Here is a 17,189-nt window from a genome sequence, read left to right on the forward strand (position 1 = left end):
TAAGATGGTGACAATGATTTGACCTTGGAAAATCATTTGAAGGTCATGTAAAGGTCAACTTTAAAATCTTAAATGGAAACCCCCATTTTTTATTTAGTATTCTTGTAGCTGACATCGAGAGCTTTCTAAAATACTATAATAAAGTATTTTTTTATTCAGTACTTTTTCAGTTATTTTATATTTTAAACTGACATATTTTGATATAAAAAATTAAATATCTCGTAAAATCTTTAGTTTTCGATAATCTTACCGTAATACTTCTATGTACAGAATAATGAGACAAATCAATTAGTATAAAAAAAAATTGTTTTTAAGAAAATTATTTACAATGTATTTTTTTAAACAATTATTTGTTTTTTTTTGGCACTTAATGAAAAAATACTTTATTATAGTGTTTTGAAAAGCTCTCGAGGTAAGCTACAAGAATATGTAATGAAAAATAGGGGATTCCATTTAAGATTTTAAAGTTGACCTTCACATGACCTTCAAATGATTTTCCAAGGTCAAATCATTGTCACCATCTTATGGCCCCCTTGAAGCCACACAACTTTTGTTTGAAACATTTTTCGATTTAACGCAGTGTTTCTGAGATATTTGAATGGGTCCTTTAACATGGGACACCCTGTATATATCTGTATATTTAATTATACTATTGTCTGTAGATTTATTGCGCATAATGCGGGAGAAGACATTTTCATATTTCAACGAGGCGATATGTTTGAAAATTTGCATGTAATAAGGTGTTTTTCATACATATTAATATCATCAATATGTAGGTATACATATATATTAAAATTTCTACATTTTTAATAAACTATATATATATGTAACATCTCTATCCTTCTTTTGTCTATCTTGATTGAAGTAGCAGCTCAATGTAATTATAGCAACTAACTATAACACTATTACACGTTCTATTTGTATAAATAATATAAATATGCTTTCAATATATTTTCAAGATATACGTTAAATGTTTTCAATAATTTCAAGATATAAAAATTCAATGATTTTAAGATGTACGTAAAATAAACAATTATTATTGAATTTATCATCGAAACGAATATTCTCTTATGAGTCTAGTATTGTAAAATATAAAATTAAAATTTAAACTTATAAGTTTATATCAATAAATTGAGTATTTAATTCTCCGTTTGCTAAGTTCATTCTTCTGCTTAGTTAGTTTTTTTCATTTCTTTCTAATGTTCGGCGTCTGTAAGTACATTTTAAAAGTTGTCATATAATGTTAACTAATATAGTCTTTTAAACTAACTATTATTTCATACCGAGAGATATAATGTATTAATTTGCACGTAATATCAAAACGGGAATATATACAATTCGGATTTATTTCAAGATTTCGATTGATTTCTCGTTGTAAGCAAAACGGATATATAACCGGCTGATGTTTTTATTAGCTAAAAGAGATATATACATATATTGGTAACAATGTGAAATGAGATATGTGCAAGCATAAGGAAACATCAAGAAATAAAAAAAAAAAAAAATGGCTAACGAAATATCATGGGCGAGTCTTGTAAAAAGCTCCCGCTCGCATACCGAAATTATAAAATTGAGATTTAAGGTAACTTACATTGCAAAATGTAGCCATTGTCAAGGGAAATACTTTACCAACGTTAAGATAAAACGGTTTATCGGTCTTTGCCATTAGTAGAATCAAATTACGCGCATATTTTGAATCCAGAGTATACCATTTATTGCAATATGCAGCGTAATGGATTCGGTCGCACTCAAAATCGTAAAAGATATACGTACAAGTCAATAATGGTTTAAATTGTATCTAATACAATTTATAAAATTTATCAAATTATAAACATAACATATATATATATATAACATCTGATTGAATTATAAAGGGCTTGCATTTAATATTAAGTATAAACAAAATATTTTTTCTAGATAATTTATGTATAAAAATTATGCCCAAATTTATTTATGTTAATATAATGTAATTTAATGTTTTTAAAATTAAAGCTAAATTTATTTGAAAGAAAATATATACAACAACTGTATGTGTATATACGTGTATGTACAAAAAAAAAAAAAATGCTGTTGTTTCAATTAAAGTCTACGTCACGGGCTGTCAACAAACATACATAGTTCATTCGATGATATTTTTATTGCACCGAATATATTTGGATTATTAAAACAAATATCCAGATGTTTAGTCCAATAAAAATATAATCGAACGAACTATGTATGTTTGTGGCAGCCCGTGACGTTGACTTTAATTGAAGCAACAGCATTTTTTTTTTACGTGATATATGTATAGGAATTAAAAGATATTAAATTTACCTGTGCTGCTAACAGTTCACCGACAGCGCAATACAAGCACATGTGACCGAACGTGTTGACAATTACAGATATAATATATGCCAAGTAAGAGACCGATAAGCGACATCCGTCTGCGAGCATCTAGTCATTTCACAACATAAAAATATATTATATATATATATATATATTTAGGTATATATATATATATATATATATTGGACATATGTAAGTATATATATAATATATTATATTGATATACAGGGTGTCCCATTTTAAAGGATCCACTCAAATATCTTAGAAACACTGCGTTAAATCGAAAAATGTTTCAAACAAAACTTATGTGGCTTTAAGGGGGCCATAAGATGCTGACAATGATTTGACCTTGGAAAATCATTTGAAGGTCATGTGAAGGTCAACTTTAAAATCTTAAAAGGAAACCCCCATTTTTTATTTAGTATTCTTGTAGCTGACATCGAGAGCTTTCCAAAACACTATAATAAAGTATTTTTTTATTAAGTACTTTTTCAGTTATTTTATATTTTAATCTGATATCTTTTGATGTAAAAAATTAAATATCTCATAAAATATTCAGTTTTCGATAATCTTACCGTAATACTTTTATGTACAGAATAATGAGACAAATCAATTAGTGCAAAAAAAAACAAATAATTGTTTAAAAAGATACATCGTAAATAATTTTTTTTAAAACTATTATTTTTTTATACTAATTTATTTGTATCATTATTCTGTACATAAAAGTATTACGGTAAGATTATCAAAAACTAACTATTTTATGAGATATTTAATTTTGTATATCAAAAGATGTCAGATTAAAATGGTATAAAATAACTCAAAAAGTACTGAATAAAAAAATACTTTATCATAGTGTTTTGGAAAGCTCTCGATGTCAGCTATAAGAATACTAAATAAAAAATGGGGGTTTCCATTTAAGATTTTAAAGTTGACCTTCACATGACCTTCAAATGATTTTCCAATGTCAAATTATTGTCACCATCTTATGACCCCCTTGAAGCCACACAACTTTTGTTTGAAACATTTTTCGATTTAACGCAGTGTTTCTGAGATATTTGAGTGGGTCCTTTAAAATGGGACACTCTGTATATGTATATTAAGAATGGTTTACACATTCTAATATTATATAGAGTTTTTTTAAAAATCATCAGACATGTACTTTTAATAATAGATCCTCTGATTAATTTGGAGTTAATTTTTCCTTAGTGAAATTTATATATCAATAATCATGAGACGATTAGCTTTAATTTTTGTGAAAATAAATTTTTTTTTTTGCATATCGAAATTGCATAGTGCATTAAACTGTATAATAAAAACTTTTTTATATTTCCAACTTACACTCATCATTACAAATCCGTAGCAAGCAAAGAGAGTACCAAAGTACAGAAATAACATGAGCAGTATTGCATTAAATGTATCTTCTACGACGGCGATGGTTCTATAAAATAATGCGTGTGTCATATATTAATTTACATTAGAGAACAAACATTAAAAGTTGAAATTTAATAAACTGAAAAAACTTTTAAATGCTAATCTCGTACAAATATATCTTTGTAGCAGACTCCGAAGCTCTTTCTTTTTATTATTGGAATATATTTCTACTTTAAAGAGAGAAAGAGATATTTTATAATTACATTTGCCGAAAAGAAACATGCTTCTGTCTACTGCTACAATTTATTACATTAAAATAAAGACAAGCATATAATAGGCCAAATATTAATTATGTGACTTGTTTTATGATATATATATATATATATATATATATATATATATATATATATATATTAATTTATATTAATTATAATTAATTTTCCAAATAAGATTTGTTTTTATGTTTTATATATTATATTTGAAAGTCCACATCTTTTCCTATAAGAATATGACTAACATATTTAAAAAAATGTACCTAAGTAACCGCGTATGATCCATCACGCAATTTCTTAGAATGTCATAATTCGCGATATTATTCAGACGCATGAGACGTTTGTTCACAATGTCCAGTTGACCAGAAATATGGAATATTAAAAGGCTAAGGAAATTATCTATGCCTGTATAAGGCATGATGCATAGAAACATGGCGATGGCTTGAAAAGTGAATGTTATCTCGTATTGCGGACTTTTGGTCACGTCGTAAATGTAATATGTCTGTACTGGCAACGGTCTTCCCGGATCGGTGATATTCGTCAAATATCTCACCGAATAACCGAGCATTGGTAAAATAACCGTAACGATCCAACCCGACATCATGAAGCCGTATCCAAATGTGATAATTATGCGTGCGGTTTGCGCTCTTGCGATCATCATCATCTTCTCCTGAGATTTTCTTGTCTTCATCCAGTCCTTTGCGATCATATCTATTATCGGTGCAACTGCTTTAAAAACATTAAAACTAATAAAAATGAGAAAAGCTTACAACTAATAATTATATATATATGTAATATAAATTTTGATAATATTACATATTTATATATATATATGTATATATACATAATAATAATAATAAATAAACTGAATTAGATTTCAATACAATTTACATAAAATCAATTTCAATAAAATTAAAAAAAAAAAATCAGATATCAAGGAAACTTGGTACACACAGTGTTCCGTAATATATATATAGAACTCATTTCAAAAAGGATTTAGCTTGATATAAAATAATAAAAATGTTTATATATATATATATTTATAAACATAAGCTTCCATAAATTCGTATGTTAAATCCATTCTGAAACGGGTTCCATATATTACGGAGTATCTTATATATTTATAATTAATTTATTGACAAATATGATCGTAAAGAGAATAAACATAAGAATATAAAATATTGCGATTAATATTGTTACATTGTATAAAGCCAATATCATTTTATTATACTTTTTAAAATTTGATATAAATGAGTAAGTGTTTATTTCCATTAAAAATTTTGAATTTTGCACTATAAATAAAAATTTGTTATTATAGCGTATAAGAGACATATACACACGCACGGACGCACGCGCGCATACATACACACACACACACATTGTATATATATATATATATATATATATATAGATACATTACGTAAAATATTTAATTTTATTTGATAAGAGCAAACTTGTGTAATTATACCTACACTCTTTCTTCCACCAAAAAATCACGATTTTTATCATGCAGGTAGTAATCGGTAGAGTGAACTGTAGATTGTCTATAACCAGCATGATGTCTGAACGAATCCTCATCAGAGAATGTAGAGCGGGAATCACAATAACCGTTGATACCGTTAGGAAAACGAGAAGGGTGCGTAAATTACACATGCGTTTCTCCCATGTAGTTTGCACGCAGTTAGGCCAAAGCCCGATTAATTCTAGACTAAATCGATTCAGCCTCACTGCCCATTCGGAATCTATCTGTTACGGAAGTTTCAGTAAATCGCATTGAAAATTTACAAGTAAAGACGATCAATTGTAAGCTTCGTATTAATTGATTTATCGATTAAACAAATTTATCGTTTTTTTAATGCATGTTAATATAATAAAAAATTAGAATATTAAAAATATAAATAATACACAAATATATGCGAGTAATTATTTGCACTTACATATAAATAAAATCATATATTATAATAAATTATTAAAAAATATTTTTGAAAATACTTTTATTATGCATCAACATATACAGGGTATCCCATTTTAAAGGACCCATCCAAATATCTCAGAAACACTGCGTTAAATCGAAAAATGTTTCAAACAAAAGTTGTGTGGCTTCAAGGGGGCCATAAGATGGTGACAATAATTTGACCTTGGAAAATCATTTGAAGGTCATGTGAAGGTCAACTTTAAAATCTTAAATAGAAACCCCCATTTTTTATTTAGTATTCTTGTAGCTTGCCTCGAGAGCTTTCCAAAACACTATAATAAACTATTTTTTTATTCAGTACTTTTTGAGTTATTTTATATTTTAATCTGTCATCTTTTGATATAAAAAATTAAATATCTCATAAAATAGTTAGTTTTTGATAATCTTACCGTAATACTTTTATGTATAGAATAATGATACAAATCAATTAGTATAAAAAAAATTGTTTTTAAGAAAATTATTTACAATGTATTTTTTTAAACAATTATTTGTTTTTTTTGGCACTTAATGAAAAAATACTTTATTATAGTGTTTTGAAAAGCTCTTAAGGTAAGCTACAAGAATATGTAATGAAAAATAGGGGGTTCCATTTAAAATTTTAAAGTTGACCTTCACATGACCTTCAAATGATTTTCCAAGGTCAAATCATTGTCACCATCTTATGGCCCCCTTGAAGCCACACAACTTTTGTCTGAAACATATTTCGATTTAACGCAGTGTTTCTGAGATATTTGAGTGGGTCCTTTAAAATGGGACATCCTGTATGTGATAAAAATATTTTATTTTTTATTTTATTCGATAAAGTATGGCTTTTATCTAATTTTAACTTGACAATATAAACTTAATTATGATATATATTTATAATGAGAAGCACCTTGGTACGCGGAATATTTTGAAGCTTTCATGTTGAACGTAGTCTATGGACTGACATTTATCTCCCCATCGTGAAACGATATTGTTAACTTCTATTCAGCAAGAGATAACTGTGTATGTATAAAAACAAAACCTTTTAAAGTGTGAGCACGATCAATGTGCATAAAGACGGATTTTAGAGATACCAAACACCCCTTGCTGTGTTCGCCAAGTTTTCCCATGTAACAACGTTGAAAGTATCGATAAATAAAAAATGACATAATAACTGGTTTTAAATACCTTACTTGCAGACCCCTTGCGTAGTTGCACTACTTACGATCTCACGCATTCGTAATCGATGAGCATTGTGTGTAGTCTTAACTATAGATACTTTATAATTCTTGAGAGCGCGATACCAATCGACGCACACAACGGAGGGTTTTAAAAATTCTAAAACGCTCTTTTTATCGTGTCCCTCGTGCGACAAAAATCGAATTGAATAAAGTAATAGTTTCAGAGAAAATAAATACCTACGCGCTCACGCAATGCACACTTGTTGCATTCTCATGCATACGATAATAATCGATTTTTAGTGATGTGTCTTACCATAGGCTCAACTTATAGTAACGAGCGATGAACTGTGTGTAGAATATCGCTTTCAGCGCGACAAGTAGAACAAATCGGTATAATTGCGACGAGAATAGACCTTCCTACTACTCCCTACTGCATATAATACAATTGATGTATAGTTATTACTCTTTAATCAGTGTATAATAAATATCATATAAACAATGTAAGCACGTATTGATTTTATATTAATTAATGCATTTATTTTGTCTAAATCTATCGATAAAATGTCAAATCTTTTTGAAATATTACTAATCTTTTTTATTGCAGATGAAAAAATTCGTACTCTTCTTCGATATTTTCTAAATACACATATATATATATACAAAGTGTATTAAATCGATATTTTTGTCGCTTCAAATTCGTTTCGTATAAATATGAAAAATTAAATATCTCATAAAATATTCAGTTTTCGATAATCTTACCGTTATACTTTTATGTACAGAATAATGAGACAAATCAATTAGTGCAAAAAAAAAATCAAATAATTGTTTTAAAAAATACATCGTAAATAATTTTTTTAAAAACTATTTTTTTATCGAAATAGCGAGACAGGCTCTGATCAGCTAACTTTAACATCATATAACAACGAAAAGAAAGCTTAGATAAAAAAATGGTTCGGTACTTTTTAATTTGAATTATTGTTCTGTATCTGTTCCATATATGTTTCTTCATTTACACCCTGTATAGATATCTCATTATTCCCCAACCCGTACCTCTTGTCAGAGGATGGCGATCCCTTTACATATATCCGAATGACATATACCCATATTCATAGTCCGTCCTTGAGGAATAAGGATTCCTTGTTCCTCGTTCCACGTTTCATAAACTTTCCTTGACCGAGCAAGGAATCTTATTGGCTCCCTTATCTCAAGGAAAGTCACGAACTTCCTTGAGGAGTGGATGCGACCTTTTTAGCAGACGATACGCAGAATATAACCAAATATAAGCTCCAAAAGTTAGTTTTGTTACATTTCAATCTGTGGTTTTGTGATTATTTGTCGTCGCGCTCTCAAACTGAAAGTGTATAAAGGAAAAAGGGATAATGGACAATGAATTTTTAATTGATTCTGACGATGGATTTGAAGACGAAAATCCAGAGAATCGGATTCTGTGGCGGATTCCGAAAAGATACATTCGCGATTGGGAAAATTCCGTGGAATTTTTTGAACATACGAAAAAGTTTTCATATGTATTATATGAAATTAGTTGCAGGCAGCATGAAACGGTGCTGCCACCAGTCGGTTACTAAAAATCCCTAAAATATTTCTTCCTTCTGAAAGGGAGACTCGACGAGGTCCATCTATGAAACAAGGTGGCCTTGCAGATTCAAGGAATCCTTCACGGAGGCTTCCTCCGTCCTTAAAATAAGGAAGGACTATGAATACGGGTAATAGATTAAAGAGGTTTTCTTGGCAAGATACTCTCGGTGGTTTGCCATTGCCTTCCGAGAGGTAGCGATCGAATATATTCGATGTTTTTGGCTGGATTTGAACTTGAGCCCTTCAGCACAAAGAGCAGACGCACAACTCTCTGTGCCACAATTGTATACATTTTATTATAACATTTGCTTATTACTAACAATAATTAATTTGATTCGGTTACAGGTTCGTAAAAAGTATGAGTATGAGCATTTTAATTCTAATTCCAGGCCTCTGTATTTCAAACCTCCTTGTACAATCCGTAGCATATTTCAAAGAAATCATACAATAAAATCTAAAATTTATTTATAAACAACATATTTAATAATTAAACAGTTTTCCAAAGCTATCGTATTCTGTTAGAAATTACATGAAAAATTATATTTATCTCATATTTTCATTAATTTCTCGTCGTATGCAAAACAGATATATAACCAGCTGATGTTTTTATTAGCTAAAAAGATATTTCTTAAATAATAATGCGATTAATCGCAAAGTTGAAGATTGTGCATAGGGGGATTTAAAAAAATTAATTTTGTAAACCTTTAAAATATTGTGATACAGAGATTATTATATAAGATATTTCAACGAGATTTTAGTGTCATTTAAATACTTTTACACAACAATAGTAGTCTAACATTAAAATATCTTACCCCACAAAATGTAGCCATTGTTATAGGAAACACTTTTCCAGCGGTGAGATAGATCGGTTTAGCGCTTCTGATCAATAATGGCAATAAATCCTTCGCATTTTTTGAATCCACCGAGTACCATTTGTTACTGTATGCCGCGTAATATATCTCATTACACTTAAAAAAGCATCAAAAGTATTTTTAGATACAATTTAATATAAGCACGTTGCTTCATAAGAAAATAAAAATCAACTATTCATCTTAAAAACATTTGTATAAATTAATATGTTTATATACAAATTACGAATGCAATTAGTTGATAATTTATATTTTCTTAAAAATTTGTTACACCTTAGATTATACAAATGTGCAAATACTTTACGATCATGAACATATTATTGTTGTAAAACAATCTATATTATTTTATTCGTAAAAAAGTTTACGTTAAATATATTTTCTAGGATATTTAATTTAATAAAAATTAAATAAAAAAAATTGCAAAAAAAAAAAGATTTTATATTCTACGTAAAACACAAAATTAAATTTTGTTATGTACATATAATGAATTTGACTATAATAGTACGTTAATCAAATCTTCCTCAGATTGAATAAAATCGATTACATATATAATTTGTTTGATTTTTATAATAAAAGAAAATGATATATTTATAATCTACCTGAGCCACCAAAATCTCCCCGAGAGCACAATATAAGCACATATGGGCAAAAATATTGAAAACATTGGATGTGAAATATACCAAGTGAGCGAGCGATACATCATTTCCTTCATCGAATAGCTAATCAATTCATCTCAATTAAAATTTAAAATTTAATTTAATTATATGAAGTTGCAAATTTATGACAACATATTATGTAAAAATAATTCTTTTTCACGTTTTCGGCGATATATTTTGAACGCGTTATTGATCTCTTTTATCGTTAGAGATCAATTCAAGCCATACATTTGGACACTTACGCTAATTATCCGGAAACCGTAAAAAGCAAAGAGTATCGCAAAGTACAGGAATAACGCGAGAAGCGTTATATTGTACGTATCTTCGATTACGTCGATGGCTCTATAAAAGAAAATATCATTTTGAGTGTGTGACAAAGTGAAGAATTGAAAGTGCATTTTTTTTTCTCCTTTTTTCTTTTATACAAATCCATCGGCATTTGCGGGTGTATAAAATAGCAAACCTGAGCAAGCGGACATGCTTCGCAACGCAGTTTTTCAGCATATCGCGTGAATTGGTACATTTATCCAAATGCGCCAAACGATTTGTGAGAATGTCCAATTGGCCACACATGTGAAATATCAATAGACCGAGAAAATTATCGATTCCGGTGTAGGACATGATGGCGAGGAGGATGTAGACGGCCTGACTGATAAATGTCAGCTCGTACTGCGGCCGCCTCGTCACGTCGTAAATGTAATGGGTTTGTAGCGGCATCGGTCTCCCTGGATCGGTAATGTTCGGCGTGAGTCTCATCGAAACGCCAAAACCTGGCAGAACGATAATGAAGATGCACGCTACTCCCATTATGCAATACGCGCATATGATAATAATGCGCGCGCTTCGCGCCCTCCTGATCATCATCCTTCTCTCTCGCGCGCTCTTGGATCTTACCCAATCCTCCGCGATCATGTCCATGATCGGTATGATAGCTTCAAAAGTGTCAATATATTAAACGATTCGAATTAAAGAGTACCGCTAAATTGAGACAGAGAGACTACGTTCAAGATTAATCTTAAATAAAATTGAAGAAAGTTTAAAAAAAAAAGAAACTGCGAAAAATAATATTTCTTGTTTCTCACATATTTGACAAAAAGGAATTTATACTGTATACATAATTTCTGCAATTTCTGAAATTCTTTCTGTGCGGCAAACATGTAATTTTTTTGATTTATTTTTATATTATTTGTATAAAAGAGGCCATCTTAATTCAACTTATATGTATATCGTTTATCGCATTTCATAGCATAAAATTACGGCAGATATAGTTGCGTCTCTACCTTCTTTCTTCCACCAAAAGATTACGATTCTTATCGAGCAGCTTACGGCTGGTAAAGTGAATTGTAAATTATCTATCATCAGCATGATGTCCCCGTGAATTCTTATCAGGGAATGCATAGAAGGGATTAGAACGCCAAGAGTTACCCCCAGAAAAACGACGAGCACTCGAATATCGCATAATAACTTCTGTCGCGGATTTTGGGCGGTTATAGGCCAGAGTCCGATCAAGTCGAGAGCGATACGATTTAGTTTCACCGCCCATTCAAAGTCTACCTGTAGAAATCCCAATAAGTCGAGGTTCGTGGAAATGATCGCGTAATGTCAAACATGTCACAAATAAATATATAATTAAATGCAAAATGCCACGAAATGCGTGAATTATCTGAAAGTCATATATAATATTTTCTGTTAATTATGCACATAAATTTAGTGTGATTAGTCAAAAATAATAATAATATTTATATTAATAATAAATAATAGCAATTTCAAATCGTCGTTATCACATATAATTTACGTCCCTTTACAATCGACGCTATGTAAGATACAACATTAAGTAAGAGGCGATGGATGAGAAGATTTGGTTAAAATTCGATATGAGAAAATAACAAAATGTTGCAGCATGAGTCTGAAAAATTTTTTCACCAGACTGTTCCTTTTTCCAATTACAGTGATTACCGTAACTTCCTCGGTATCCGGAGTATTTAGAACCATACATGTCAAATGTTGTCTGAAGACTGGCAGCCACTCCTTTTTCGCGAAACGACGTTACCTCCTGTATAGCAAGAGCGTGTCTCGCGCATGCTCTCAATAATGGAAGCTCTTAAATAACCTAGCAATAAATTCGCAAAAAAAAACACGTATTAAATATTTTTTTAATAATCGACCCTTGTGTTTGAAGTTTCAGCACTGTACGTATCGCGCAAAATATTCGTGCGAGCGAAAAATTTCGTAATAACAGACGAGAGGGAAAAAAAGCGGTCGTGTGTACACCTGTTATACTCTCACGCTTCTATAATCGATTATAATAGGCTGCAGCTTTGCTAAAGATAAACGATTATATTACATATATCCTTTACGCTTTTTTTCCGAGAAAAAGTGAATAAATTAAAAAAATTCTTATCTAAAGTTTTAAAAAGAATTCGTTCTTGTTGCGTAGAACATAAACGATTATTCTAACAGCAGATAAAAACTAAAAATCATTACATTCTTACATTCACAAGAGACTTCAAATTCTGTTTACACTTATGCACACTTCATTGAATGTATTCGTATGTAATGATGTAAAACGCAAGAAGATCTTTCATTCTAACAAACATTGCATTAAATCATCCACGAATACTTTATTTGATATATCTTTTATTATTCTATTTGCATATAATTATCTAATTGAAGTTATATTACACCTACTCATATCATACTGGAATAAATGCTACTCTAACATAATTTTTATTCTTTTATCCTCGTTTTGCCAACAAGAATGATACGTAGCCAGCTGACGTTTTTAATAGCTGAAACATATGCATATAAACATGTAAAAAGATATTATTTTTAATTAGCATATTTATGGTGTTTACAATTTAAAGATAGAATCAATTTCTTTCTGCAAAAGTAATTTTGAATATATGTATAATACATATATACATGTGTATGAATAATATTTATTATTTTTTGTAATTTTGTTCTAATAATTAATTCTTAATAATCTTTTTTTCAAAAAAAAAAAAAAAAAAATTATATAGGTTATTAATGTAAAGAAAAGTTTAAAATTTAAAAGAAACTTCCCTTTTTATATCCATCTAGGAAAGAAAAATTGCAATTGTAGATACATATATATTTTTCCGATGTAATGATAAATGGTTATTTGTATTTATATATTTGAGATTATCATTAGTTTATCACACGTAATAATCTTACGCTGCAGAATGTGGTCATCGTGAGAGGAAATATTTTTCCCGCTGTGATACGAAAGGATTGATTGGCTCGTTTCATTAATAAGATAAGATTTCTTGCCTCTCTCGGCTCGAGTTTGTACCATTCAAGATCGCACATAGCGCGATATACATCCTCGCACTTAACAATCAATGTACAGAATAATGTATCGAGATAACATGACATGTGATGTGATAGTATCATTATTATGTAACACATTTTTATACTCTACTTATAAATTTTTTTATAATATGTAATTACTCACTTGCATTGTTACAACCTCCCCGGCGCCACAATAAAGAAATGTATGCGTAAGCAAAATAGTAATACCAATTAACGGAAAACATAATCGCGAGAAGGAATAAGTTTCTTCGGTGATCACCTGGACAATATACCTTGCTAATTAATAAAAACAGATTAATGTAGAATCAGATCAATAATATGCGCATAAAAATGAATAAAATGGGAAAAAATATAGAAAATATTTTCTGCGAATATAAGTACGTGAAACGTGTTAAAATAAGAGTCTTGTTTAAAAGCTTACGGTAAGCAATAGAAATCCATGTAAACAAAATAAAATGCTGAAATAGATCACTAGACCCAACATCATTAACGTAAATGTATCTTCAATCATATTGGCAAATCTATAATAGTTTTATATATAAATAGATTATATATTTTTAACATATATATATATACATATATACGATACATATATATATATATATTAAAATACATTTCTTTTTTGAAAATAATTGTACAATTGTTTTTTCCACACAATCTTTTTAAAATAAATGCCAAAAATATTTGCAATATTTTTCCAATTATTATTATATTATTACATAATACTTATTATTATTAAGAATAACGTATATATTCTTTTGTCAATCTTTTAAGAGATATATAGGGGATAAGATTCGAACTTGGAATCTATCAATCAGCGATTTCTATATATCGCCCTATATTAGACTAATTATGAACAACTTAATAAAATATTAGGTGTACAATTTTGCTTCCGCCTTTTTCCTATAGATGGCTTTAGCGGTAAGTAGTGGTCGAAATAAATAGATCGTAGACGTCATGCGATAAACTTGGGCATCTGTCAACATAACCCCATAGAAACATTAGTCGATTTGTGTCCGCGTCATAAAGTTATTCTCGATTGAAAATGTCAGTTTACGAGCCAAATTCTCGTCATTTGCGGGAGGTTTTAATTTTCTGCTTCAATATGAAGAAATCTGCGACTGAGGCTCATCGAATGCTCTCAAATACTTATGGTGAAGCCGGTATTAGCGAAAGAACGTGTCGCGAGTGGTTTCAACGCTTCAAGAACGGTGATTTTCACGTCGAAGACCGGCATAGCGATGGAAGAGAGAAGGTTTTCGAAGATGCAGAATTGGAGGCATTACTTAACGAAGACTCGAGTCAAAGTCAAAAAGAATTGGCACGATCATTGGGAGTGGACAATACTTTGAATCATAAATGTATAACCAGTTTTTTACAATAAAGCCTCGAATTTCGGAAAAAAAACAGCGGAAGCAAAGTTGTACACCTAATAATATCTTTGAAAAAAAAACAAGACTTTCCCAGATTTTGTTTCTTCTAATTATATTATTAATTGACATTTGCAGATACCTTATGAGTCGCAGATGATTTACCACATTGTTTCTTAGAATACGGATGAAATTCTGGCACGAAGCCAAAATAGTTATGCGACCTTTGAAGTTCTCCAACTGGCCGCAGAAGTGAAGAATCGTGAGTCCAAGGAAAGCGTCCACCGACGTATAAGTAATAGCGGCCAGGAAGATAGTGATGGCTTGAATGACGTACGTCAGCTCGAATTGTGGACTCGGATCTGTATCGTAAAAGTAATAAGTCTGCAACGGCAACGGCTTGCCCGGATCCGTGAGATTCGTCAAGTGCCTCGTTAACAACAAGCCGAAATACGGAAGAACGGCAACTAGGACGAACGCCAATATCATCAGAATATATCCGCTAATGACAATCGCCCGAGCGGTCTGCGCTCTTCCTATCATCACGTCCCTTTCCTTTACCGTTTTTAATTCCGTCCAATCTTCAGCCATCATGTTCACGATGGATAAAATTGCTTTGCGTAAAATACAGTAATTATTTACAAAATTGTATTACGTTTTATTCCTCGTTTTATAAAACATTGAATAAGTGTATCATATTTTATGAACGTTTTTCATCATATATTTTTTCTAGTGGATACGAATTTAAAAAAAAAAAGGAATTCTGATATTATCGTAATATATTACGAAGTAATTCTGGCTGCACATACCTGTCCGTTTCCATCGCATGACGACAAGTTTCAACGAGACCACTAGTAAAGGTAAAGTAATTTGGATATTGTCTATCATAAGTATCATATCACCCCAGACTCGTATAAGAGAACATACGAGGGGAATACCGGAGATAAACGTCACTATAACGAAAATAATGGCCACGCGAAGATCGGAAGCGAGCTTATTGTTAGCAATTTCATCGCTTTTTGGCCATAAACCGATCAATTCCAAACCTAAACGATTTAATTTGACTGCCCATACAAAATCTGGTAATATTTTAATATTAAAAAATGAGTTTGAAAAATTAAGGAAAATTATATATCTTTAAATAGGCCGAAAATCGAGTGATTTTTAAAGATAAGTTTCAGTTTTTTTACACAAGATAACACTAATTCAACAAGTTTTTTTTTTTTAGAAATTGTGTTTATAGGATTTAATCAAACTATTATTATTTAAAAATATATACATATATTCATCAATAAAAACCGACGCAAAAATTATTTTAAAAAGATTAATATACATACTGTTAAATAAAAAAAAAAAAAAAAAAAAAATAAATTTAATTTAAAATATCATTGTTTTTGAAAAGAAATCCCCCAAAAATCTCTTGTTTTCGGCTTGTCTAAAAGTATACCATATCTTTCAAATTATAAAAATTGTAGGTATAAACTAAAATGTGTATATCTCTCTAAAAACTCTCTGAAAGATTTATAAAATGTAAAATTGAAAACTTGAAATTTTATATTTCACTAACAATATAATGGAAGCCGAAAAAATTTTCGCACGGCGAAGATATAACTCTCACTGTGAACAACCGAGAAAAAAAAAAAAAAAATACATAACAGACACTCGATACCTCTATAACCCGAATGTTCAGAGATGTCCATGTCGAAGACTGAAGTCCACTCCATGCGCCGCCGCATTATCATCGAAAACGATGATCATCACGCATGCTCGCGATACGAGTGCGACAACCTGACAGCCGCTTGACAGTCGAAGAATGCATTAAATATTACGAATGTTACGCCCAATTGATAACGGCCGTTCGTTTTGCGCGATAAAACTTTATGCCAGAATAAAAGGGTACGTCCGTAAAGAGCAACGATGTATCTAAAGCCACTAATAGAAAGGGAGTTATGTTGTCTTACAGATAAGTCCGTCAAATTTTTTCATTCTACAAGTTTCTTCGTACTTTATAAACGACAATTGCTTGTTCACTTCGCGTAACAAGAGATAATATATTACATATTGGATATTGCATATTTAATATCTATATAGAGAAGAGTTCCTTCATGGGGAAGAAGACATAGAAAAACTTCAATCATGCACAAAAAAAAAAAAATGCGGCAGTAAAGACGTACAATGTCCCGTAAGTATAAATTACAAGAATATCATGAACGTCTATCTTGAAGGCACATTTTTTTACAATAAATGTTAATAAATATGGTACTATCAAACATACTA

At 30.2% G+C, this 17,189-nt stretch overlaps 4 protein-coding genes and 1 long non-coding RNA gene across 13 annotated transcripts in view; 2 read left to right on the plus strand and 3 right to left on the minus strand.

Annotated features, from left to right (window-relative positions):
* Positions 1 to 859: 859 nt before the first annotated feature.
* On the minus strand, positions 860 to 7,294 carry LOC138943362 (odorant receptor 33a-like). Of its 4 annotated transcripts, none has more exons than XM_070314148.1 (8): positions 6,818 to 7,294; positions 5,441 to 5,710; positions 4,232 to 4,697; positions 3,664 to 3,763; positions 2,314 to 2,433; positions 1,592 to 1,747; positions 1,284 to 1,415; positions 860 to 1,210 (listed from the first exon to the last, which is right to left on the minus strand). In XM_070314148.1, the coding sequence occupies exons 1-7, from the start codon at positions 6,846 to 6,848 to the stop codon at positions 1,350 to 1,352; spliced, it is 1,209 nt and encodes a 402-aa protein (XP_070170249.1). In that variant the 5' UTR covers positions 6,849 to 7,294; the 3' UTR covers positions 860 to 1,210; positions 1,284 to 1,349. The 4 variants fall into 4 exon arrangements, with proteins under 4 accessions (XP_070170249.1, XP_070170247.1, XP_070170250.1 ...); XM_070314146.1 differs by having other exon boundaries at positions 1,592 to 1,798; XM_070314147.1 differs by lacking the exon at positions 860 to 1,210 and having other exon boundaries at positions 1,233 to 1,415; positions 1,592 to 1,798.
* Positions 7,295 to 9,188: 1,894 nt separating this feature from the next.
* LOC138943279 (odorant receptor 13a-like) lies at positions 9,189 to 12,483 on the minus strand. 4 transcript variants are annotated; one of them, XM_070313973.1, is made up of 7 exons: positions 12,166 to 12,483; positions 11,490 to 11,759; positions 10,673 to 11,141; positions 10,452 to 10,551; positions 10,153 to 10,272; positions 9,497 to 9,652; positions 9,189 to 9,297 (listed from the first exon to the last, which is right to left on the minus strand). In XM_070313973.1, exons 1-7 carry the CDS (start codon positions 12,203 to 12,205, stop codon positions 9,244 to 9,246), a joined length of 1,209 nt encoding a protein of 402 aa, XP_070170074.1. In that variant the 5' UTR covers positions 12,206 to 12,483; the 3' UTR covers positions 9,189 to 9,243. The 4 variants fall into 4 exon arrangements, with proteins under 4 accessions (XP_070170074.1, XP_070170076.1, XP_070170073.1 ...); XM_070313975.1 differs by having other exon boundaries at positions 10,673 to 10,979; positions 12,133 to 12,483; XM_070313972.1 differs by having other exon boundaries at positions 12,133 to 12,483.
* A 389-nt stretch (positions 12,484 to 12,872) lies between these two features.
* On the minus strand, positions 12,873 to 16,861 carry LOC138943364 (odorant receptor 13a-like). The gene is made up of 7 exons (XM_070314150.1): positions 16,582 to 16,861; positions 15,722 to 15,991; positions 15,055 to 15,526; positions 13,964 to 14,063; positions 13,685 to 13,801; positions 13,405 to 13,560; positions 12,873 to 12,998 (listed from the first exon to the last, which is right to left on the minus strand). The coding sequence occupies exons 1-7, from the start codon at positions 16,652 to 16,654 to the stop codon at positions 12,945 to 12,947; spliced, it is 1,242 nt and encodes a 413-aa protein (XP_070170251.1). The 5' UTR covers positions 16,655 to 16,861; the 3' UTR covers positions 12,873 to 12,944.
* On the plus strand, positions 14,833 to 16,909 carry LOC138943369 (uncharacterized). Of its 2 annotated transcripts, none has more exons than XR_011448461.1 (3): positions 14,833 to 15,542; positions 15,646 to 15,772; positions 16,603 to 16,909. It is a non-coding gene; the product is annotated as an uncharacterized lncRNA (long non-coding RNA). The 2 variants fall into 2 exon arrangements; XR_011448462.1 differs by lacking the exon at positions 16,603 to 16,909 and adding an exon at positions 16,388 to 16,482.
* A 99-nt stretch (positions 16,910 to 17,008) lies between these two features.
* Positions 17,009 to 17,189, plus strand: part of Mbt (serine/threonine-protein kinase PAK mbt) — an 83,327-nt gene continuing 83,146 nt past the window's right edge. Inside the window, exon 1 of one of the 2 annotated variants that reach the window (XM_070314123.1) lies at positions 17,009 to 17,094. In XM_070314123.1, the coding sequence (XP_070170224.1) occupies positions 17,088 to 17,094 (7 nt within the window). In that variant the 5' untranslated portion in view covers positions 17,009 to 17,087. The remainder of the gene's footprint in view (positions 17,095 to 17,189) is intronic. The other variant, XM_070314124.1, reaches the window with a different exon arrangement.

This window comes from Polyergus mexicanus, unplaced genomic scaffold, assembly GCF_030449975.1.
Source record: "Polyergus mexicanus isolate NDT 795.1 unplaced genomic scaffold, iyPolMexi1.0 SCAF_26, whole genome shotgun sequence".
Classification (NCBI taxonomy): domain Eukaryota; kingdom Metazoa; phylum Arthropoda; class Insecta; order Hymenoptera; family Formicidae; genus Polyergus; species Polyergus mexicanus.